Genomic DNA, 25,310 nt, shown 5'->3' with positions numbered 1-25,310 from the left:
CCCTTGGCACTGAGGGAGCGTGGGGCACACAGGGGATGGGCCAGGCCAGGAACGAGGCGGCACAGCGCTCCGCCCCAGAAGTCATGTCCTCCTACACCCCAACCCTGATACGAAGCACACAGACCCAGGGGAGTAAATCAGATCCACAGAAATGCAAAGACAGGATGTGACAGAAGGCGGGGACAAGGCCTCGAGGCACCCCAAGAGGAGGGTGCTGGGGTGTCCAGAGATAGATGGACAGTGGGCTGGAGAGGGATCCAGACCAGGATGGTCCTGGGGCTGGGCTGCAGAGGCCGGCCCAACTCAGACCCATGTGGGACCCTCTCTTTGTGCAGGTCACACTGTGTGGCAGAAACCTGTGTTTACAGATGGTCTCTGGCTTCACAGGTCTAGGACTGCCAACTCCTCTAACCCTCGGATACCCTGTGCAGCGTTGCTGGACTTGCTGCCCTCTGGCCGGAGCGAACAGGAGCTGGGAGCTAGCCGGCCCGCCCTCACAACCCCCTTCTCAACGCCTCGGGCTCTCCCCTCCGCTCGGCACCAGAAATTCAGGCTTTGTGTGCGAGTACTTCTCTTAGCAGCTCTGTTCATCCCGAGTCTCGATGGCTCGGTGGGAGCCCTGGCAAGTGGGGGGCTGGGCCCAGCGGGCAAGGTGCCCACGAGAACAGGAGGCTCCAGTGTCGTGGTGGTTCTCACGGCCCAGCAGCCGGCGGCCGGCAGTGCGAGCTCGCGGCCTGGAGGCGGACACTGCCTGTCTGCCAGCAGCAGCCACGGTGCAGATGGAACACATTTCTGGACATTGCAAAACGGAGCCAAACCATACACCAGGCCTCCCAGCGGACGCAGCTGGGGAAGACAGTGTGGTTTTCTCAGCTTAACAGAAGACCAGGAGGTCAGGGCGGGGAGAGGCCAGCTGGGCCAGTAGCTCAGACGTTTCCCCACAAGGCTGGGAGAGCCCAGAGGGTAGGCTTACTTCTCTAAATTGGGGCTCTCAAAACCCCCAAGCCCTGAACTCATGTGAGCAGGAGGCAGGATGCCCCAGAGACTAAGACAGAGGTGGTTGCTGCTCCCTGGGAACTCACTCTGCCTGGGGGGCCCCAGATCTCACTTACGGGAGCAATGCCCCCACGACGCAGCAGAACCCACACATAAGCACCATCCACATGGGGCAGGGCTCCCACCGCACCCCTATCCCCAGCCAGGCTTCTGAGGAGCCTGATGAGGCCCACCCACCAGCTCCATTGTCCCAAGGCACCCTTCCAACAAGCAGGCGCAGTTCTATAAACCCATTCACAAGACAAAGCGCGGGAGGCCCACGGCCACCAGCTTCAAGTGGCATGTTCAGACTCAGAGCCCAGAGAGCTGGCCAGGGTCGTGCACAAGGGCTTGGACACCGGGAGGCTGAGGGAGGCGTGCCAGCCACATAGTAGCTCAGGGTGCCTCTGCTTGCTTGTGTGCTAGGGGCTGGGGGCCTCACTTCCCCTGCGGCCACGCACCCTTGTCAGGGCCTGACTCCAGGCTGGGGGCCTCCCTGCAGGTACCAGTGGGCAGAGCTGATGGCCATGTGCCTCTAACGGCAAGGCACCTCGCCAGCCTGGGAGCTGAGCAGCAAATACTGGCCAGCGACACTGACAGAGACCCAGCTGCCCCTGTCCAAGCCTCAGGTCTCCCATCTGGAAAAGAGATTAGCCCGGTCAGCAGTCCTCAAACCTCGGCAAGGCTTCTCCACTGCTAAGCAGAGGAGCTTGCTTCCTAAGCCCTGCTTGGACTCAAGGCTCTCGGCACAGAGGCCACAGGGTGAATTGCTCTCAGGTGCTCATCAGCAACAACAGCAGGACCCACGTGGGGAGTCCAAGTTGTAAGAGACATCAGACGACACGTGGTCCCTGGCCCCAGTCTGGGCTCAGTGACTGAGGGGGCTCCCGGGGTACTCTCTGCCTCCCTGGAGCCTCAGCAGGTTTTCCCTGGAGCTCACGCAGCTGTGGATGCCATCAGGACCCCAGTGGGCTGGGTGCTACATGCAACGTCCCCCAAGTGCTCCTCGATCTTACACAGGGCCGGCTGCCATGGGTGCAGACACGTAAGGAGGGCTCTGCGTGTCATGTCTCCAGCCGGGGCTGGCCTGGGGACAGCCACCAGGGAAGCCTCACCAGCCTCCAGGTCCATGCTGAGCTCCTGTTTCCTTTACGCAGGTCATCTCCTTCAGGGATCTGGGGCCCCCGGGGCTGCTTCCTCACTCCCCCAGGGCTCCGGACCATTCTCCCTCCGCGATTCTTACCTGCCCTGTGCCCAACCCCTTGCCAGGGCACAGTGATCAGATGTGGAAGACCCTTGCAGGTAACAGCATCCTGACTCTGCCTGACCCCAACGGAGGCTCCAGGCCCAGGCCTGCAAGGCTGTGTGCTCAGGCCTCTGGCTTGCTGATCCACCCTGCTGCTGGAGGACAGAGGGCAGTGCCCGGCTGGGGTGGAACGCACTAAGGGAAAGGCTTTGGGGGACTTTCCTTGGGCTACACAGGTTGGGAACACTTTTCCCTGTGTTATGGGTGGGGTTTTAGGTCCTATTTTAAGTTGCAGACGTTGCCTGCCTTCTGGGAGGGACCGTCTCGTGAACGGGCCAGTGTGTGGAGTCTGCAGGGAAACCGCTGGATGCCCACAGACCCCGGGAGGCAAGGCACACACCTCACTTTTTCTGTCTGCGAGGCAAAGCTACCTCTCTACGTGGGCCGAGCTGAATTTTTCTGGGTCACGTGGCCAAACCACACTCTGCTTAAAATGCAGTGTGTGTGGTTTCAACGACTTCAGCTGGATTCCTGTCTTCCATACAGGAGCGATGGTCTGCGCCTGCTGTCCCTGTGAGCACAGAGCACAGGCAGGACTGGAGACGGACACGGTGTGCGCGCCTCGCCCAGGTAAGCTGCCGGCCCTCTTGGCTTTCTCTCTCTCCCTGCCGCCGGGGGCCCCCACCCTGGGGACTGTGGCCTGAGCGCGGGATGACAGTGTGGGCTGAGGGTGATTTCACAGCTAAGCGCCATTTCTCTCTGAAAACGAAGGCTTCTTTATGCAATAGCTTGGCTCCAGTGAAAATGAAAATGAGATTTATTTTGCCAGCATTTCAACCTGTAAGTGATTGCGCAGAGAGCTCAGGTCCCCTCATAAGGAAAGACCCACAGTGGCTCTAGTTCTGTGGCCTGAGGACAGAGCTGGGAGAGGCCTGTCAACTGTCCACACGCACATCTGGGTGCTGACCAGAGCCGCCAGAGGCACACCCTCACCCCGGCTCTCCATCCCAGGGTGCAATGGGAGAGGGTCCATTCTGCAGAGGACAGCAAACGTCTTTCAGGAGGCACATCTGGAACATATAGGTTTCATGGGGTATGAAGCTTGGGACGGGGGCCCCCTTCCAGAACCGTGGCGGGGGCGGGGCAGGGAACCCAGACCCTGCAGTGTTTCCACCCAGAGGGAGGAGCCTAGGAAGGAAGGAAAGGCCTGAGTTTTCCAGGCAAGCAGGGCAGCCAGCCTTCTGCACAAGGCATGCTTTGTGTTCAGGGCCACTCGGTATGGCATGGAAGGAAAGGGTCTCTATGACTACCTGACTCCTCTCTGTAAGTGGAAAGGAACCACCGAGTGCCCTCCACGTGCCACCTGGTCTGACAAAATCTTCCTAAAGGCGCTCAGGGGTGCCATGCTGCAGACACACACCCAGGAGCTCATTCATCTATCTAATACCACAGGCCTATGGAGTGAGACGTGGGGCTGTCCACCTCACAGAGGGGCTGCTGGGGCAGGGCAGCAGCGGAAACCCATGGAGCACAGCCCTCCAGGACCTCCGGTAACAGGGCTGGGCTTTGCATGTGCCCCTCAGTCAGGGCCCCGAGGAGGGTCAGGGCCGAAGAGGGTGGGGCTGGACGAAATAGCTGGGGACGGCAGGGCAGAGACTGCCGGGGAGGGGTCCGCAGGGCCATGCGGCGGCCAGGTGCTGTGGTCCAGAGCAGGATGTGGCATTGCTGCAGGGGCTGTGTGCAGGAGGACAGAAACAAAACCAGGGTCTAGCCGCCAACCTGGCCGTGCAGTGTGCCACAGCACAGTGGCATGTAGTCCTGGGACCGGCACGAAGCAGGCTGCAAAAGGCCACAGAACAGCCACACCCTCCCGTCCAGTGCAAGTGTGCGCTCTGCCCCTTTACCAAAGATGCCACATCCCCACCAGGTAGGACCACTGAGGACCCTGGTCGTGGTACAGCCCTTGCTTTCTGACAGAGAGAGCCCACTTCCTCAGACCCTCCTCCAAATCACCCACCCAAGCCCAAACCCTACAGCAGGCCCTGCTGGCGCGATGCTCCATAGGGTGCACGGTCTTGCTCACCGTGCGAGGGGACAGCCTAGCCTGTCCCCAGAGGTTCTGGAGGTTCAGGGGCCAGGTGTTCTCGAGCTAAGGCACGTGTCCTCATGTCCCATGAGGATAGGACAGTGGCACCTGGCGGCCAGGGCCAGGCTCCTCGTAAGCGCTCGGTAAGTGTGCAGGGACAGGTGGATGGAGTGTGCATCTCTAGACCAGGGGTGGGTTTGCTGGAGCGCAGTCCTCTCAGGCTCAGCTCTGCGGGGGAATGGCTGCTCCCAGGGCACTGGGACGTGCTGGCAAACACCTAGGCCCACAGAGTGGCCAGCGGACACAAATGGGAATCCGTAGGCCAGGAGACCCCCATCGTCTCTGCCCTCGGAAACGTATGAACCAGTGGGAAGCTTCTCATGGTGGTGGTCCGGGGGGAGGTGGGTCTGAAAAGAAGGGCCCTTGAGTACAGACAAGGGGCTCTCACTGTGTCCCTGAACGGCTGCTGAGAGGCCATAGGGACAGTGGGGAGTGCAGTGTGTGTCAGAGGAAGATCCCGTGAGCACGCAGAGGTCCGGAGCTCAGCCCTCACACAGATAAGCCTCTCATGGTGGGCTCCAGCCTCTGACTTAACACAGGGACACAAGATGTGTCCACGAAAGCTGCAGGGACTGTGGCAAGGCAGTCCCTGTCCAGGCAGGGACGTCTACTGTGTGAGGAACGGACTGCCCCCCACCGGGTCAGACAGGGAGCAGCTGTGTCTCCTGGAGGCACATGTGTGCATGTAAGTGTGTCCAGGAGAGACAGAGGTGGTCTCAGAAGACAAAAGGAGCGAAGTGGAAACCTTTTCATCTTCACACTTCCGTGAAGTTATTTTCCCCCAAACCCATAGAAGACATTCAGAACAGCTCAGGTATTTGCACCTTAGGACCACCAGGAAGGAGAGGAGGGAGACGCCTGGTACCAGGTCCCCACAAACGCAGTATGGGTAAGCGGGGCCACACAGCTGGTCACACTCCCTTCCCAGCCCCCAGGTGGGGTCTAGAGGTGGGAGCCTGTGGACGGCTCCCACATGCCATCTGGCCTGAGTCTTGGGTGGTACCCTATGCCCAGTGTCCACGAAAGCTCGTGCTCCCCACACCACAGCACCGTAAAGCCGGCCAGGCTGGACAGCACAGGGCTTGGCCATGTATGGGCTGAACGGTGACTCATCAGGCCCACGGCTGCCTGTCGGCCAGGAGCACAGAAGACTGGGATGGAATGGAAACATTTACGCAGCCAAGACCAGAAGGCGCTAAAAAAGCCAAGTCCTGCCAGAGGGAGCGCGAGTGGGAAGAGCTGGCCAAGAGGGAATGGGGTTGGTGCCTTGGGACAGAGTAGGAAGGAACCCTCCCAAGGGGCAGGGACAAGAGGCAGTTTCCCTTCCCTGTGCTCCGTCCTGTAACTCACTAGATGAACATAGAGTAGGGAGTGCGCCCACCACATTCTCATGTACCTGCAACGTCAGGAGCTGGTGGTGGAGAGACAGCCATAGCCAGAGCTTGTGAGTGACAGGAGTCCTGGCGACAGTTGCCCAGAGGTTTGCATCTGAGACCGACGGGGCCATGGGGAGCCCCAGGCAGAGGGTCGCGCTGGACAGGCTGAGGATACAGCATAGTCACCGAGCAGATTCCTGACCTCAAAGGCTTAAGCTCTTTCCATATAGAAAGAGTTTGCAAGCTTTTCTGGGATCACGTGTGAAATGAGCCCAGAACTGGAAAGCACCCAGCAAAAAAGGACATCAAAACTTCAGAGACTCCGTAAGCATCCGCAGTGGGGAGGTCCTAGCAACTAGAGATTTGCTCGTCCACAGGGATGACAAGAAGGGCCATGTGGATGCAGGGAGAACACTGAACCACCCCGCTGCCCAGTGCCTGAGCAGAGCTCCTAGGGACATAAATGTGGGCCTGTAACACAGAACGTGTGAGGAGGGGCTGCTGGGAGAGAGCCCAGCGGAGCAAAGGCTGGATGGCCACCTAGGGCCCAGGGGGGCCAAGGGTGCACAAACCCTCAGGAAGCCGCCCCACACGCCCCTCCCACTCTGAAAGCCTATTTAAGGAGCTACAGCCACGAGCTGCTGTAAAGAACACAAAATTCTCAAGGCTCTGGCCTCAGAGAGCTCCCAGGGGACCCCAGAGCTGGACCCTGGCAGCCCTTTCATGTGACTCAGAAGAGGGCCCCCAAAGCCCTGGTTCTTGGCCTGAAACTGGCACCAGAACAAGGTAGGGTTGTGCCTCAGAGGGTCAGGCTGGCTTCTAGGGGAATTCGGAGCCTCAGCTAAGACCCATGCTGGAAAGCGTAGGCTCTGGCAGGGGACACAAAATATCACAGCCTCTCAGGCGAACACCGGCAGCCTCGCAAGTCTGACTCACACTTGCAGACATGAGCCCAGCGCCCATCAGCAGCTGCACGGACCGAGACGGTGCAGCACACACATACACAGTGGGACAGCACCTGGCCGGGAGGGAGGACACATTGCCCTTCACGGCAGCACACACGGGCCCGCAGCACGCCACGCTCCTCGAGGCAGAGAGGACAAGTACCACAGGACACCACAGCCGCGCAGTTGAAAGAAGTTAAAGCTATTTAAAAAGCAGACCAGGGCACCTGGGGGGCAGTCAGCTAAGTCAGCTCCGACCCTTGGTTTCGGCTCAGGTCATGATCTCAGGGTTGTGAGACTGAGTCCCATGTAGGGCTCCATGCTCAGTGGGGAGTCTGATGGAAATTCTCTCTCCCTCTCCCTCTGCCCCTCCCACACTCGCATGCACCTTCTCTCTCTCTCAAATCAATCAATCAATCTTACAAAAACAAGAACAAACCAGTGAAAGGATGGGAAGGGGGTCCGGCGAGGGCACAGACAGGAAACAGGAAGTGACTGATCCAGGGCCCTACTGCACTGCTGATGAGCTCGGGCTGATCATCAACACGTCACTGTATCACAGCCACACGCCGCACACCGTATTATAACGTGAACCATGTCAAATTTACCAAATAAAATTCTTGAAAAAGCAAGACCTAGCAATCTCGCACCTAAGTATTCACCCAAGAGAAAAAGTTTTCTGCTCACCTACAAGGTGATATATATGCTCATATATAAAAACGTATACACAACTATTTCAAGTGGCTGGTTTGTAAGCACCCACACCTGGAAATGGCCCCCACGTCAGCGGAACGGCAGACGCGCGGCTGGGACGCGGCTCAGCGACAGCAAAGAGCGAGCTCTGCCTGTGCATCATCGGGGAGCCTCCGACGCCGGCTGCCCAGCAGGAACATGCCAGACACAGAAGGCACCCAGAGTCCGCTCCTGTGATGTCCTGGCAGTGTCTGAATGGGAGGGACAACAGTGCGGGGTTGCCTGGGGTGTGGCACAGGGACGGGCTGAGCACCAAGAAATGGCACAGAGGAATCTAGAGGGTGATGGACCCGTCTATCCACTGTGCGTGGTGGCATTTACGTGACCAGATATATCTGTGGTATACACCAAAAAGGGTAAGTTTTGTCGCATGTAAATTTTAAAAGTGTACAGGTTCTTGGGCCAAACCATCAGGTTCCGATCTTGACGCCATCGTAACCTATTGGCTCACTGAATGAATGACCCCATTGTTCTGTGACGTGCTCATCTCCTCCACAATGTGGGATTTCAACTGTCTCTACCTCCTGTAGAGAACTACAGTTTGAGGAAATCATCCCATGTAAAGTGTTTCCCACAATATGCAGCAGTGGTGACCACTCGGCTTGTCAGTGAAGGCCCTGATTCCCGCGAGCCCTGCCCCCCAACCGCTCCCCTCTGGGGGTGAGCCTCTAGGGCTGGGGCGGGAGGGATAGGACTATCAAGGCCAAAGAGAAGCCACAAACAGAGAAGAGACACAAAAGAGTCAGGGATGTGGGTGGGGGATTCACCGGAAGAGCTGTCATCATGGACAATTTCATGAGAAGTTATCTTCCACATTTTATTATCTTTCTGAATAAAACCCACAAGTGGTGGTGAGGAGAGGGCTGGCGGCCACCCAGCCTGGCAAAGGCTCAGGCCTGAGACAGAGTGGGTGGGGTGGGTGAGGCTGCTGCAGAGCCGGTGCGCTGGGAGAAGCTCCGTGCTCCTTGAGCCCAGAAGGGGGCAAAGCTGAGAGCCTGCCGACCTTCCCAGGCTGGCCACCGCAAGGCCAGGGATTCGGAAGCGCATCAGGTCTCACCTGCTGGGATGCCTTCCCCTGGGTCCCAATCCCGAAGGCATAAAAAGGTGCTAGAATTCCACCCTTTGTCCACACCCTGGGGCAAAAGAATCACACGCCTGTGTTAAATACAGGAGAGGGAGATGGCGCCAGTGGCAGGGAGCAGCACCCCACTTTGTGTGTCGCTGGCACACTGGGGGCCAGTGCGCCCCACCCATCCTTGGGCAACTTCCTTTCCTTGAATGAGCCCAGCATGCAGACGGAGGAGCTGGGACCAAGAACATGGGTCAACAGGCGCTGCGAGCAGTGTTGACGGCAGCACACCCACTCCTGGCTGTGGGCCCACAGGTGCACAACCTCTCACCAGACAACTCACACAGCAGACAGAAGGGAGCGTGAGGCTGGAGCTCACCCCACTCCAAAGAAGGCCCCTTGCCTCTGGAGAAAAACAGGATGAGGCAAGAAGCAGTTAACAAGCTGATGAGTCCAGGACCTCCTCTCATGGCCAGATTTGGGGACGTACACCTTCTGTCCACCTAGCTGGGTGACCCAGAGCCTGGCTACCAAATCAGGTAACGGAGCTGACTGCCACAAGCTGGGGGCCTCTGACAATGAGCGCCCCCGAAACCACCAGCAGAGAGAGTATGTTTGGCCCCAGGAAGTGCCTGGAACACTGGCCAGATGCAGAGATCAGATGCCGGCCCAGCCTAATGCTGTTTCCTGACCTGTGGTCAATGTTCACAAGATCTTCTTTCCAATTTGCCTTAATTAAAGATTAACATTCCAAATCACTTCCTCTCTGTCGGGTCACTATTCTTAATTTTGAAGGCATTCTGCGTCCTGGCAATCACTCATTACCTTCAGCAGCAGCAGATGGAAAACAGTGCAATTCCCCACGTCTCTCAGAAGATGCCAGCCAGACACGGACATGGAGAAATGTGTGCATTCAAGTCACCTCCGCAGGCCTATGGGACGGACAGCCGCTGACATGCCAGAGAAGGCAAGCACATGCTAGCCACCTCCACATGGTGTGCCCAGTGGCTGTCAGACCAGGACAATGCATCTGGGCACTGGCCGCGTCCAGGAAGGAGGGACGCCCATGACACCTCTGCATATGCAAGGGGCCACCTGTCAGACCCCCTGTGTGTGCAACACGTGATTCCAGATGCAAAGTCTGCTACTGAGATGGCTCTGGTGGTGGGTAGCCAGGAAGAGAGGCCATGCGCTTGTGTTCTCTCCTTTGGAAGTCCGTGCTGGCAGCATGTGATCACACTGTGTGACTGTCAGCTGGGCCCCAAGCCGCCCCCCGGGGAGAACACGAAAGCAGGCTGTGGGGCCAGGCCTACGCATGAGCACTCCACAAACATCACCTCTCCAATTTTACCCCCTCAACCTCCTTTGAACAAGCAGCTACGCGATCTCCTGACCTCATGGGCTCTTTGGTTAAAACTGAAGGGGAGGATGTGTGTATACAGAAACCAAACCATTTCAGTGACAAAACACCAGCCAGGAAGGCTGTGAGTCTGTACACATTGCAATTTAAAGCCTCAAGTCAGGACTTTACAGCTTGGCTCAAACCAACAGCTCCTGGCCGAAAGAGGGGGAAGGGTGCAGAATGCAGATTCCGGCCGTTCCCCTGCCTGACGCTGAGGCCCTGAGTGAGCACGATGTCCAGGAGGAGCTCTAAATCTGGGTCCTGGAACTCCGCTCCCTGGCAGTCCTTCAGGAGATCGGGGCCCCTGGCGCACAAGCTTTAGCGGCGGGACTAAAACGTGACCTCATTCCAAGAAGCTGTCTCTCTTAAGAGCAGTAAGCTTCATTCCGATGTGGGGGGAGGAGAGGCAGACAGGCACCCAGGCCCCTGCTCCAGAACCCCCACAGGGAAGCTGGCAGTCACACCAATCCCTGTTCCCACCCTCCTCGGGGGAGGCCCTCCTCCAGGCATGCCACCCGCCCCCGTCCTTCTCATGACCCCAGGGTGATGGCCGGTAACAGCGTGGTGTGCTTCCATTGCAGCTCGGACACAGCCGGGATGAGCTTGCACAACATGTCGTGGGTCCAGTACCCGAGTCGCGTGTCCACAGCAGTCGAGGAAGTCATCGCCGCGCAGAGCATCATCTCTAGGTGCCTGCACGTCTACATGGCTCTGGGGATCCCGGTGAGCTTGGCGGCTGGGCTCTTCAACCTGACCACCTTCATCAAGGGCCGTGCCAGGTGGGGCGGCCTGGACGCATTCCTCTTGGACCTCACGATCACCAACGTGTTGGTGACGCTGCTGTCCCTCACCGCCATCAGCCGGCCAGACTACATGGTCGCCACCAACCTGAGCTGTGCCACCCTCTCCTTCCTGGCCAACGTCTGCTACTTCAACACGCAGTACGTGCAGCTGGTGATGCTCTTTGCGTTCCTGCTGCAGGGCTCTGTGCCCTGCCTGCCCGTGGCCACCAAGGCGGCCCAGAGGCCCGCGGAGAGCCTGGCCGTCATCGGGGGCTGTGCCTTCTGCAGCTCCCTGGGACTGGCAGCCCTGCTGGGCACATCTGGGGAGCTGTCCAGAACCACCCTGTGCCAGGTGGACCCGCTGACCGCCTGGCCCGAGTATGAAATCGTCAAGGTCAGCCTGGGCTTCGGGCTGGCCCTTGTCCTGAAGCTGGTGTTCTTCATCCTGCTCGTTGTCCAGCTGGCCTGGCGGGCGGCCCCTCCCCAGAGGGATGCGGCCTCCGCTCCCTGCCTTGTGCTGGCCATGGCCCTGACCACGTTCGCCTGCCGCCTCCTCTACAACATTGCACTCCTGCAGCGGGCCCGGCTGAAGCTGCAGAGGGACATTGGCTCCCCCAGGGACGAGCTGCTCATGAACCTGGCAGAGCTGGTCCTGTTTGGGGAGAGCTGCGTGAATTCCCTGGCCATCCTCTTCCTCCACAGGCCTTGCAGGCTGGCACTGCTGAGCCTTCCAGAGAGCGTCACCCAACGGTGCAGGAAGGCAGAGCCCAGCGACAGCTTCTCCTTAAAGAGAGTTGGCTGTTAAGGCAGGGCTCCGCCTGCAGTGGACGAGCAAGCCGGACAAGTGAGGGGGTCTTCCTAGCAGGGAGGGGACAGGACCATCTGTTGAAACTCTAGTCTGCATGGTGAGCACCAATGGGGGGGACGGGATCATCTGGAAGGCATGGCAAACCAGCTGCCTGGCATGCTGCTCCACACCCTAGATCAAAGCAAAGGCTTGCAGCTAAAGGAAACCCTGCAAATCAAGGGTTCCACGAATGTGGGGGCCAAAGCTGGCCAGACACAGGGCTGACCGGGTGGAGACGTCCTACATGCTGGTGGGCAATTCCGTGAGCCTGAGTTGGCATCCTTCTCTGCCCCTTCCCAGCCAGACAACAGAATCTTGAAAATAAACACATTGTTCAAATAACTTTGGGACCATATTATAATCTAGCCCCAAAGGGTCATTAACTGGTTAACCTTTAACACTGCCAGAGAGTCTGGACCGCAGACGTACTGCTGATTGCGAAGGAGCTTGGTTTTATCTCTGTAAGTATGCCATCCTCACTGGAGGTCTGAGAGTATCACCCACAGGCTGATCAAGTGTCACACGGTGCTCCACGCTCCCTGCCAGGTGATCAAGTGTCACATGGCGCTCCCGGCTCCCTGCGACTGGCAGGTGGTTGGTGACCGCCATAAGGTACCAAACATAAAATAAGAAGTTCAGTAGTTAATCTTAATGCAGAATTCACACTTAACAATTCTTGCTAGATTTACATTAAGATTTTCTTGGTCAAATAGAGAAAGGAGGCGTGGAAGGGAAAGGGGTCTCTGGTTGTGGGAATCTATACCTTTGACAGGTTTGGTTTTTTATGAAAACCTCTTGAGAGCAGTTTTAGGGTCACAATAAAATTAAAAGGAATGAAGAGGTTCCCTCCACGCCCTGCCCCCACCCTGACATCCCCCCAGTGGAGTGTCTGTCACAAGTGATGGATCTCCACTGACACATCACTGTCATGCCGAGTCCACAGTTCACGTCTGGGCTCATTCCTGGCGCTGGACATTCCATGGTTCCAACGGGTTTATGAGGACACACAGCCTTCGTTACGGCGTCACAGAGGACCCACTGCCTGAAAAGCCCCCGTGCTCTGCCCCTTCATCCCTGCCCCTGGTCCCAGGCCCCCACCAATCTTTACTGTCCCCGCAGTCCTGCTTTTTCCAGAACACCCTGCAGCCGGCATCCCAAAGTCCGGAGCCAGCTCACACTGGCTTCTGTCACTTGGGAACATGCATGTCAAGTTCCTCCATGTCTTGGTAGCTGGTTTCTTTTTAGGGCTAATACTCTGTTGTCTGGACAGCTTCTATTTTAATGACTACTTTATGTTATTCTGCAAACTACAGGACAAAAACTTGCCTCTTCGATGTTGATACATCTGCATTCTTTCTTTGGAAAAAAAAAGAATTTGGATTACATTGTTAAGTAGCTTCTGTAAAACACCATTAAAACACTAAATGCTTTAAGACCCCACTCCCTTCTGCTTCTGCTCCTCTGTGTGCTCACACACTCCAGGAGCCTTGGCCCTGGACCACAGGCAGGCGCGAGGCCCGCAGGGGCTGGCAGGGCGCACAAAGGACAGAACTGGGAGCATCTGGAAGTCAGTGTGCTCCCTTCCACCAGGAGGGTCAAGCAGGACAAATGGCATCAGGACTGACATCTCAAGGCTGCTCCTTCACACATGATAGAGTAATTTTTACTAGATGCTGGATGTCATGAATTCCCCTTGTTGGGTGTTAAATTTCACTCTCATTTTTTAAAAAAGATTTTATTTATTTATTTGAGAGAGAGAGCAAGCAAAAGAGAGAGAGAGAAAGAACATGAGTGGTGAGGAGCGGCAGAGGGAGAGGGAGAAGCGGGCTCCCTGACTAGGGGCTCAATCCCCGGACCTTAGGATCATGACTGGAGCCGAAGGCGTAGATGCTTCACCGACTGAGCCCCCCAAGTGCCCCTGCTCTCTTCTCTTGAAGAGTACTGACATTTACTCCGGCAGGCATGTTGTTCCCTGCGGATCCGTGGGATTCTCTGAAGAGTTGTGTTTAAGCTTTGTGAGTCAGGGTCTAGTGTGTCCCATTCTGGGGTCTCTCCTCGTTGTCTCAAATGCTCAAAAACATCTCTGGTCTGACCAGGTGGAATGAGAATGTGGCCCAGGCCTACGTAAACTCTGGGAGTTGTTCGGCTTGGAGCTGGCGGTGTTCTCAGTCCGGCCTTGACTGTTCCCACCAGGCACGTACAGGTTCAGCTCTCTGCACCTCGGGAGCTCTTTTTTGACATGGCTCCCTGTCTCCAGCTCCATCTCCTGCCATTCCAGCTCCTGTGGCCTCCCAGAAACCTAATCTCGTCCCCTCAATGTGGTCTGGTCACCCGAGCTGCTCAGATCCCTTCCTGCCCCCAGATGAGGGGGCTCACTGTGCCTCCTTCCTTTTCTCTGAGACTAAGAACCTGCACTGCCTACTGCCCCAGTGTCTGGAAACAGCTGTGTCCTCTATCTTATCCAGCTTTGAATGGTTTATGGCAAGTACCCTGACGTTACTCATTTATGGCCAGAAGTGGAAGGATCTAAATTAATGTATAAATATACAATAATAGAAGCCAACAGCCTGCTAGTTTTAGAACAGAAGGAGGGGTTAGGCTCACATGTGCTCAGGCTCCTCTAAGAAATGGCCGACTCACACTGGGACAGCAAACACGTAAGCCAAGCCCGGAGAATCTGATCCCACTGAGTTTCTCAGTATTTTGGCTAAAGGAATAGTTTTAGAACTCAACCACAGGAATGTAAATCGGTGGTTCTCAAACTTTTTCTTTTGCGCCACAGGATCCTTTCTTTAAACAAATCCTATGAGGAAGCCCAGTGTCTGAGACACTAAAAGGTACCATGGTGATGGCAGAGGAGGTGGGGAAACCCGACCCTAGAGCACCAAGGTGCCCCCGGCCCTCACCACCAGCCCTGCGTGGGTCTCGCCTGTTCATCCCTTGCCCTGGGTCAGACAGGACACACTGAGAACAGGAGCTCCTCAAGGACCAAGCCGAGAGAAAGGTCAAGAGCCACAGAGGAGAAAACACACAGAACTGTGGTTTTCCACCCTGGGGGGTTGCTTTAGCCCAGAAGGTGCCCATGAAACCTTGATTTGAAAAAGATGGCTCAGAACGAAGAAAGTGGAGGGTGAGGGGCAGCCACTTCCTGAGGCTCCCAGCCTCTCCCTGAGGACCCGGGCCACCAGCCTGGCATTCTAGAACATGCCACCCGCAAACAGCCCTCCTTGGGGCAGAGCCTGGTAGGCACCATCTGACTGAGCTTCTGTGGGCCACACACTGGCACACCGCTCTCAGAAAATTAGAGGAAATGTCCAGAAAGCTCCAGGCAACGGCTGAGAGGAGCCCAGCTGTCCAAAAAGTCAACATTGGCGAAACCACCGGGACGGCTCCTTTATGGTGTCATGAAATACCCTCGGGGTGAGTGGGCATGAAGGTGCCTCTGATGCCGGAAAGAAGCTGCACCCTCAACGTCCCGTCCCGTAATGGAAGGGGCCGGACAGTCGGTCTGCAGAAAGCCTGTCCACTTTCTCTAGGGAACAGCTTTGGACAGTGTAGACAGCGGCGGTTTGGCATGCTACGGTCTGGACACACAGCTCTGCACACACACGGGACTGCCACTTGGGTCTCACTGACTGGTAGCCCCAGAGAGGATGGGAGGGCAGCGCCAATGCGTCCACTCCTGCCAACACAGGCTCCAGGCTGAGTCTCCAGAGCAGAGCTCACCTGGAAGGAAGTGCCTGGTGGTCGCTCCTCCGCTCCCTGGGCCACTTCCTGGGCCACAAACACACACACACACACACTCAGAATCAGAGGCTCTGACAGTCAGCCCCGGCCAACGGCTACCCAATGGGGGCCCAGAGTACTCCCCCATAGCACATACCTCTGCATGCCAGCCTACAGCCGATGAAGACGATGCAGGACGTCCATCCACACACTTCCCCAAGGTGAGCCCGTCCCCGTCCCCTCTCTGGGCCCTGGCCTCTGTTTTTATAGCAGGTGGTGCTGGCCTGAATGCTTGGGGGCGTGTGAGCACAAAGGCCACAAAAGCCCCCAAGGGCTTTGTAAGGGTCACAAAGAATGCAGGGGAAGGGCTCTCTGCTTCCCCCCACTCAGGATAATCAAGAGAAAATGCATGAGACGCTGAGCGTGCAGGGCTGCCTCTCAAGAGTGGGTGCACCCACAGTGCCCGTGAGCTTCCCCCCATAAGCACCACACAGGCCATGCTGTGCTTCCCAGCGCCGGCGACTCCGAAGCGCAGCTGCCACAGCACTTGGGGTCTCAGCCATGAGCCAAATCCTGCCAACGAGCCTACAAACATCGGGACTGAGCTTCTCTCTCCCTGTGATGCACCCAGAGGAAACAGGAGCCCGGCTGCCCGGGACTCCGCTCGCGTCTTGCTGACCAGGCCATCCTGGTGAAGGGTGGCACACGCACGTGCTGTGGGCACACGGCCCCGCACAAGGACAAGGACGGCGCAGGCTGGATGTCCTGGTGTTCAGAGCTCCTCTGTGGGCATCACGTAGTGCCCCCACCCTACCACCACTCTACTGAGGGCCCCAGGGCGACTGACTGCAGAGGGAGAAGATGGGAACCTGGCGGTTCCGGGCTTGCTCCCACTGGGGCGATACGTGTCTCACCATAGGGGTCCCTCTGCAGCCAGGGGGACAATTCTTTGCTACAGAAGAGCAGGGGTGGCGGGGATGGGGGACACAGCACCAGGCCTGGAGGAACTGGAAATGAGGGTAAGGGTTCTTTCTGGTGGGGCCCTCACTCAGGCAGACCTCCTGGCTTTACCATGTCTATTCCTTATGTGCTACCTGTTACCGGACTACATCTGCAAATTTAACTAAATGAACGCCAAGCAGACCAGACTCCGTTTGAAGTTTTCCCATCATCCGATTCTGGGGATGGATAAAAATCTGTAAAGAAGTCCAATTCAGCCTCAAGACAACCTTGTTACAAGGGGACTGGCCATGTGGGAAGCTCTCAGTGCAATGACAAGGACCGTGGGCCAGAGTCAGCCAGACCGAGGCCTGGGCCAAATGCACCTGAGCTCAGGCTTCTCACCTGTATGGCAGGGACAGGACCAGCCCCCACCTGCCAGGGTGCTCAGTGAGGGCTACATGAGCCATGGGTATAATGCGGTCAGCAAACAGAGCCTGGAGTGAGTAAATGCCCACTGGAGGGTAGATTTTAACATCAAAAGGTCTTTCTGCTCTACAGAGACATCTGTAAGATGTTCCCATCCCTGATGCATGCAAACATCAGCTCGGGTTTGGGGACTGAAATCCCTAAGGCAGGGTCCTGTCGTGTGAGGGCTGACAGGTTACTAGCCACCCAGTGCCACCAGCTGGCAGCCCTCATGACCTGATGGCAAGCCTTCTGCACGGGCCGGCATGCCAGCCATAGTGCTGGGAACTCGGGGGGAGCTGCAGGGATAGTGCGCCGGGAGCTGCAGGAAGCACCTCCTCAGCCACCGGGACTAGAGGGGCCACAGGCCTTGGGCTGGGGCGAGTGGGCAGTGGCTATTTTTACGTGACATGTCTTGGCTATTTCAAGGTTTGGATTTTTATTTATTTTTTTTTAACACAACAGGAAGTTATACTTTCTCATGACTCATTTCTTTCAAAATGGTGTCCTCAGGCATTGTTAGTGCTGGACTTGTTGGGAGTCTGTGGCTGTCCACGGTAGGTGTGAGATCATACCGGCCTCGTCCACGTTACCATTCATTCAGAATTTGAAGAATTACAGATTAGAATTATGTCTGGATTCTAAAGCTGGAAAGAACAATGGATTAGTATGTTTCCATAAAAAACTTAACATAGTATTTTCTGTTGAAATACATGTGTATAAACACAAATCTGAAAGATGTTAGGTTATTACCATTCAGAATACCTTCAAGCGTTTGAGACAGGCTCCTGACAAAACAGAAAGCTTGCAGGGAAGCCACCTGGTGGTCTGAAGGGCCCGTCACCGCAGGGGGACCCCGCAGCCGCCGTGCACATGTCCAACCGGACGCCTTTGCTCCAAGCCCGGAACCAGCCTCTGTCCTCCGGGAGGAGCACGTGCTGGCCTCTGTGCTGCCAATGCCGCAGCCGTGTGCTTTATTCACACTCAAGTCACCCAAAAGATCACGCTCGGGTCAATCCCACAGCTTCAAAAAACTCAGAAAGTAAAAGGTCACCAAGAGGAAAATATGAGATTGATTAAAATGTGACGTCCGCGAACACTGCACAACTTGGTGCGAGCAGCCAGGGTGCGGCTGGTGCTACAGACTTCAGACCTGATGTGCACGCACCTGGGAACTGGGGCGACTCTGCCGGCCTTTGCCTGAGCCGATGGTGAACCCAACCACCGGCTGAGGGTGGGGGTGGTGGGCAGGAGACAGCAGCTACCTGCAGGATGGTCAGGTATTGGGTGGGGGAGGGGGCGGTCCCAGGGACTGGGACAGAATTCACCCTGACTGTACAAGGGCCGCAGCGGAGGAGGGCCTCTCGGGTGGGTCACTGATTCCTGCGGGACAAGTGCACTCGGGCGGTTTCAGGAGCAAAGAGAAAGCGAGAGCTGAGACATGGCTAACACTGAGAGCAGAAAAACAACTCTGATTCCTAATGTACTTGCCCCCAATACTTGTTACCTCTTGGGTTTAAATTTCTTTCTGGAAATGCTTTTGTGAAAGTTCTAGGTTCGATTCTCCAAGTATAATTAGTACAATCCTCTCTCGGCTTAGGAAATCTAGTGCCTCATTTTAAAAACAAGCAAGACCATTTCGGTTCCAGCAAATGACGATGGGTCAGCATCTGAAAGGTACACAAGACCTACTTACAACGTTTTCACACTTTAAAAAAATTTTATCAGTGGGTGAAGAAAAGCGGGTAAGTCTGGAAACATCCATAAAAATGTGTAGTGGGACTGAGCTCATCGCCACAGTGTGGGAGAAAAAAGGCCAGCAAAAAAATGGTTAATGCCGGCCTTCTCGGAGGCCGTCCAGCAGTGCAAAGCACAATGGGCGGCCCTGGGAAGCCTATAAAGCCTGCAGTGCCGGGGTGTCCCGGTGTCCGGTGCCCGGCACGATGACCAGCACGATGACGGAGCGATGATGGGCATTGTGGCGGGTCAGCCTCGTGCACCAGGCTTCCCGTCCCAGGACCACCGCTCTGGCACCCTTCGACGGGTGGAAGCAAGTCCAGAATCCCCACCGCCCGATCGAGAGCTGCCGCTGCGCCTCCAGCCGGCCCTGAGCACGGTCGCTGAGGCTGGCTGACAAGCCCTCCGGGGGACGGGGGAAGGGTCTGCTCAAACTCGCTGCGGGGCAGGTGAGTCTCCGTCCTGGGTTCCTGGTTCTGCGCTAGGGTCGGTGCCACCACAGGACCACCGGGCAGACCTGGCTCAGTGTTCTCATGTAAGGTGCAGCAGATGTGGGCACATAGGCTACCCTCTGGTGATAGGGCCATTGAGGCTATAGCCCTTCTCCTCCACGTAAGGACCCAGATGGGGCTCTAACAACCTCAGCGTGACTATAGCCAGGGAGGCTAAGCACAAAGGTTCTTTCTATAGTGCATGCCGAAAATAATATGCAGTATTCTGTCGTTATTTCGTTCAAGCCAGGGGCTGTCTCACGTTAGGACAGTCAGACGGCTCTGTCTACAGCATCATGTCTCGCTCAATGAAAATGCTCGCCCAAGCCACACGTCTGGGCAGATTAGTATTCCTTCACGAAGACACATACCCAGTAGATTTGACAAATGTGGCTTTAGTTTTCTAGAACTAGACAAGCAGTGGAAACATGAAACAAAATGATACGAAACTGTTTCATGCTCATCTTTTAAAAATTCATGGTCAACTCTCAGGAGGGTGCTGTGGAGGTAGGAAACCCACGCTCCTTTCTGAGTCTGTTCTAGGCTACTATGAAAGTAACGGTATTTGCCAAGGATCAAAAGCCTCGTGTACATGGGAAAGAGGTGGCGGACTCGCTTTCAAACTCTTTCCACACAGCCTATCTTGACAAGCACTGAGGAGGACGAGTGTGCGCTGTGAATGCCTTCACCTTCAAGCCTTCCTCTGGAAGCATCTAAAACAGCCCCGAGTTTCCACATTTAGAGAGCAAAACAAGCACTTGGAGCACTTTTTACAAAGAAATTAAAAACAGAGGCTTTTAACGTTACAGATAGTATCTGGGCACGATGACATTTATGTGGTTCAAATTGGTATTATCTACTAAAGATGAGTAAAAAATGCAAAATAAGTAATAAACTTATCAACCCCAGCTAAGCAAAGCTAACTGAATACTTTTTAAATCGTAACTGACCCCAAGGCTGTGACTTACGTTTTTCTGCCCTTATTTATTTATTTTTTTTAAGCAGTATTTTCAAGCAGTGGTTCAATGTCTACTCTGGTTTGGCAACACTTCAGAAATGAGTCCTAATGATCTCACAGGGTAAAACAAGAACTCTCAACAGAAAACAATTCAAGTCCATTTTAACGTGCCAGGCCGGCTTCCTTGGGGCTTCTCGTCATCGGCAGCAGGCCCCCACCCACCCCCTCAAAGCAAGGGCACCCCTCCCCAGCTGCCCAGCGAACCCTGGCTGACTTGTCTATTGAGACCACAGACAAGCCACGTTGTGGTGGAGGGCCCCGGAGGCTAGACATGTCGGTGGCAAAGGCCTAAAGGGCTTTCCTTAGGATTTTGGTTTTTTCTTTTGTACCCAGCTTCTAGGTTACAAACATTACAAAAATATGTTAGATTTTATAATAATTTATGAAAACACTGCGTAAATATTATCAACTAAGGCAAGTACCATTTTTATTATGTTTTCTCTTTCATTTCATATCATGAAAGAAGTTTCATTTGGGGCACCCAAGCTTAGGTTAGCAAAAAACAAAACAAAAAACAAAACCAGATTTCTTTTATCTATTTTACTGTAAGAGATTCTGCTTAAGCAGTTTCCACAAAGCATTCTGGGCCCACTACCTTCAGAGAAGCTGGGTTTTTCCCTTCCTATCTCAGCTCTCTTTCTAACAGCTGCTGAAATAAATTTTATTTTCTTTGCTGGCAAACAGTACTTTTCCTGAGATTTCCATACCCAACATCCATGTTACTTCATAAGCCTGCTATTCAACTATTTTAAAAAATAGGCGTCCACTGCGTGTTAGGATGACTCACAGTCCAGGCTCCGGTCAGACTGAGCGGCCGGGAGCCCTGGGGACAGAATGTGGGGCATTTTCTACACTTAATTCTTCTCCCTCAGCTCAGTGACAACCACCTCTCCAAGACGTTAAGGACCTCAAGTCCTGGCCTTCCCTGCACACTCACGTGCCTGCCGTCCCCATGGCCATCGGCCGCAGAGACCGTCCTCGCCAGGAAGCCCTAAAGACTTGAACCAAAGCCTGACTCCTCTTCCATCTGCTTCTCTCAGGTGCACAGGTAGTGGCGCCACCCCGTGCGTGGAACACGGCAGCTGACACCAAGCCGACGGCCAGCCAGGGTGCCACCCGCTGTGTGGACATGGACCACCTTCTCCGATTGCTCAGCTTTCTGCAAAACGGACCCACACTGCTTGCAGTGGTGCCCGCGATGACTTCTGCTCTTACCGGCATCTGGCTCACTTCAAAGAGCGTCACCTTTCTTTCTAGAGATGGAGCTTTCGTTTAAGTGGGATTTCTGGTAGCCACGCAGCAAACCTTGAAAGGTGCACCTCTGGGGACACGGACGTGACTTCCCCAGTGCCGCTCCCTGGCATGGAGACGCACCCAGGTGCCTCCAACAGCACCCCCCTGGAGCTCAACCTGTCCCATGCGCTCATTGGCACTGTCCTGGCTAACCAGACGGGCGAGCTCTCTGAGCACCAGCAGTATGTGATCGGGCTTTTTCTGTCCTGCCTGTACACCATCTTCCTCTTCCCCATCGGCTTTGTGGGGAACATCCTGATACTGGTGGTAAACATCAGCTTCCGGGAGAAGATGACGATCCCGGACTTGTACTTCATCAACCTGGCAGCGGCAGACCTCATCCTGGTGGCTGACTCCCTGATCGAGGTGTTCAACCTGGACGAGCAGTACTACGACATTGCCGTGCTGTGCACCTTCATGTCACTCTTCCTGCAGATCAACATGTACAGCAGCGTCTTCTTCCTCACGTGGATGAGCTTTGACCGGTACATCGCCCTGGCCAAGGCCATGAGGTCCAGCCTGTTCCGCACCAAGCACCACGCCCGGCTCAGCTGCGGCCTCATCTGGATGGCGTCTGTCTCGGCCACGCTGGTGCCCTTCACCGCGGTGCACCTGCAGCACACGGAGGAGGTCTGCTTCTGCTTCGCAGACGTCAAAGAGATCCAGTGGCTGGAAGTGACCTTGGGGTTCGTCATCCCCTTCGCCATCATTGGCCTGTGCTACTCGCTCATTGTCCGCGTGCTCGTCAAGGCTCACAAGCACCGAGGCCTGCGCCCCAGGCGGCAGAAAGCCCTGCGCATGATCTTCGCGGTGGTCCTTGTGTTCTTCATCTGCTGGCTGCCGGAGAACGTCTTCATCAGCGTCCACCTCCTGCAGCGCAGCCCACCAGGAGCCGCTCCCTGCACGCAGTCCTTCCGCCACGCCTACCCGCTCACGGGCCACATTGTCAACCTGGCAGCTTTCTCCAACAGCTGCCTGAACCCCCTCATCTACAGCTTTCTGGGGGAGACTTTTCGGGACAAACTGAGAATGTACATTGAGCAGAAAACCAACATGTCAGCTCTGAACCGCTTCTGCCATGCTGCCCTGAAGGCGGTCCTTCCGGACAGCACGGAGCAGTCAGACGTGAGGTTCAGCAGCGCCGTGTAGAGGCAGCGGGGCTGCACCCACAGGGATCCCACGCTGGGTCACCCCCAGGGCAAGGTGGGAGGAACAGCTGGGCCACACTGTGCTCTGAGCCCAGGCAGAACAGGATGGCCCACCCGTGCCCCAGCTGCGGGCACACCTGGGCTCTGAAGAGCCCTCACTGCAAGCCACCTTGACCTTGGGCGGAGTACACAGCACTGGGGCTCCCCACCCACACTCAACAGCTGCAGGGCATGTGACTGGCATGAGCTGGCGTAGGGATGGGGACCAGCATGAACTTGCAGTCCACTCTGCACACACTGTGTCCCACAGCAAACGACATTTCTCATGTTGGCCAGTGCAAGCAAAACAAAGGGGACATTTTGGAGGAGAGATCTTAGTTTCAAGGTCCGTCTCCCATAAATCTGCCATCCTCGGGAAAAATGAATGCTGCAGACAACACACTCAGCAGACCTGAACTGGAAACTATGGACCATCCGCCTCATCTGTGGCTTACGGTTTACTGGGCATACTAACAAGTGCCCTCAAGTCAGAGAGGAAGGGAGAAGTGCTTCTTCACACACACACACCCCTCAGGGTGGCCCTACAGACAGCGGCCACATGACCCGGAGCACTTCTGCAACCAGAAGCCCCGCTGCTGTCGGAGTTGCCGGCCCTCTGCTGTCTGTTCCTGGGCATCTCTGCACCTACACCATCAGGGAAGGAGACCATGGGGTTACGAGCTGGGGAGCCAGCGCACGTGGGAGAAAGTTGGCCTCTGAGAACAACGGTGGGGACAATGATGATGGCAATGTAAACAGTTCTTAAAATGTACAAAAGAAAAACTAGTGACTACTAGGAATGTCCAGTCCTTCTCAATAAAACATAGCCACATCCTGATTCTCAATTCTCTGAGTTGTTCGGGGTGGGAGGGCAGTCCTTGAGCCTCGGCAGCAAAACCAGTCTTTCCTCACAAGGGCACCCCTGTCCCTGGTGTCACCAGGCTCACGACCCAGCCAGCACTCCCTCCCAGGGCAAACATCTAAACTCCATCTCCCACACGCAGCTGGCATCTCCAGGGCATCTAATGCTCAGCTGCACAAGCTCCAGGTGTCAGAGCAAACATTCCTGGGAGTGCACCATGTGCCCTGGCTCTTCTGGAAGGCTCTGTGCTATGAGCATCAGGCACAGTGCCTACAGTAGCTCAGAGTGCTCACAAGGCAGCTGAGGAGGCAGAGGGGGCTTCTGTCCTCTAATGCACAGGAACCGGGGGTCCGGCCCTCCAATGTAGGCTGGGGTTAGGGACCCCTGGCCTCCTTACAGTTTGAGACTGGGGAGCCCTGGCCTCCAATGTGGACTGAGAGTGGGGACCCCTGGCCTCCAATGTGGAATGAGAGTGGGGACCCCTGGCCTCCAATGTGGGCTAGACTGGGGAGCCCTGGCCTCCAATGTGGGCTGAGAGTGGGGACCCCTGGCCTCCAATGTGGGCTGAGAGTGGGGAGCCCTGGCCTCCAATGTGAGCTGAGTGGGGACCCCTTGGCCTCCAATGTGGACTGAGACTGGGGACCCCGGTCTCCACTGTGAGTGGAGAGTGGGACCCCTGGCCTCCAATGTGGGCTGAGACTGGAGACCCCTGGCCTCCACTGTGGACTGAGACTGGGGACCCCTAGCCTCCATGTGCCCTGAGAGTGGGGACCCCTAGCATCCAATGTGGACTGAGACTGGGGACCCCTGGCCTCCACTGTGGGCTGAGAGTGGGAGCCCTGGCCTCCAGTGAGGACTGAGTGTGGGGACCCCTGGCCTCCAATGTGGACTAAGAGTGGGGAGCCCTTGCCTCCAATGTGGGCTTGGGCAGGAAAAATGTGAGCCCCATCCCTCCTGCCACTCCATTCAGGGGGCCCACCTCCCCAGAAGACAGGGGTCCTCAAGGATGTTCACACTGGCAGGGCTTCCTGTGGGGAAGGCGAGACAATGTTTAGGTGATAGGGTGATAAGGAAATGAGCCATTTGAAGTTTCAGTGGTTTTTATGGGTGCAAATCTCTAAGAAAGAGGGTGTCTGTCCCAAGTAAATATTTGCATTGCCCAACTGTGACCTTGCAGAAATGCCATCTCTAGCACCCAAGTTCTTCAGACTTCAGACTCACTTTCTAAATAAACATCCCCGTTGCAGGCCCGGAAAACCACCCAACCGCTGAGGACAGTTCCCACGCACCAGTGGCTCTGGTGTGGGGGACATCACTACAGGGTAGCCGCATGAGCTCTCCCGCTGCATTGTCACAGGACATCCACCCTGCAGCCAAGGTGAAGGGAGCAACTTCCAAGGACGAGTCCTCCCTCCACCCTCTGCCTCTCCAGAACCTCCAAAAGTCATGAATCTACATGTGGTACAGACACCGCGTTGATGCACCTCGTCCTATAAAAGCCGGAAGAGGTTCTAACGTTCCTTCCCTCACACATCCTTTGAGCTCCCCGTGGAACAGCTTCTCAGGATGGGCTCTGCCCCAGCCCAGGGCCCGGTCAGAGCAGATGGCATGCCCGGAACCCAGCCTGCACTCTGCTCTTTGCTAAGTCCCCCCTTTGACCTCAGTGCTGACAACTCCAAGCTGCAGAGCGGACACACAGACCTGCGCCCCAGCTTCAAGCATGTGACTCCGTGCAGGGGTCTATCAAACACACGCACCGTTCCCATCAGGAGCAGCAGCAGCGGGGAGGGCATGAAGACTGCACAGAGCATGGAGACCCATGCTGTCTAGCTGTAGGTCTGGAGAATGGGGGGTGGTGAGAGGGGAGACAGAGGGCACCACTAGGGCGTCAGGCCTGCTCTCTGACCCTTCCAACAACCCCATGAGGCATACACTGTCCCCATTACTCAGAGTCTGGAACTGCCTGAAAGCTTGAATGGTAATGATATA

General features: G+C 56.0%; 2 protein-coding genes across 2 annotated transcripts in view; one reads left to right on the top strand and one right to left on the bottom strand.

Moving 5' to 3' along the window:
• CUNH7orf50 (chromosome unknown C7orf50 homolog) overlaps positions 1-25,310 on the bottom strand; it is a 124,069-nt gene that overhangs the window by 57,088 nt on the left and 41,671 nt on the right. The window lies entirely within an intron of this gene.
• Positions 20,590-23,187, top strand: GPER1 (G protein-coupled estrogen receptor 1). The gene has a single exon (XM_032872831.1). It carries the CDS (start codon positions 21,342-21,344, stop codon positions 22,419-22,421), a length of 1,080 nt encoding a protein of 359 aa, XP_032728722.1. The 5' UTR covers positions 20,590-21,341; the 3' UTR covers positions 22,422-23,187.

Source organism: Lontra canadensis, unplaced genomic scaffold (assembly GCF_010015895.1).
Source record: "Lontra canadensis isolate GAN:19392208 unplaced genomic scaffold, GSC_riverotter_1.0 scaffold45, whole genome shotgun sequence".
NCBI classification, from domain to species: domain Eukaryota; kingdom Metazoa; phylum Chordata; class Mammalia; order Carnivora; family Mustelidae; genus Lontra; species Lontra canadensis.
Note: the sequence above shows the minus strand (reverse complement) of the source record. Positions and strands in the feature narration are given on the sequence as shown.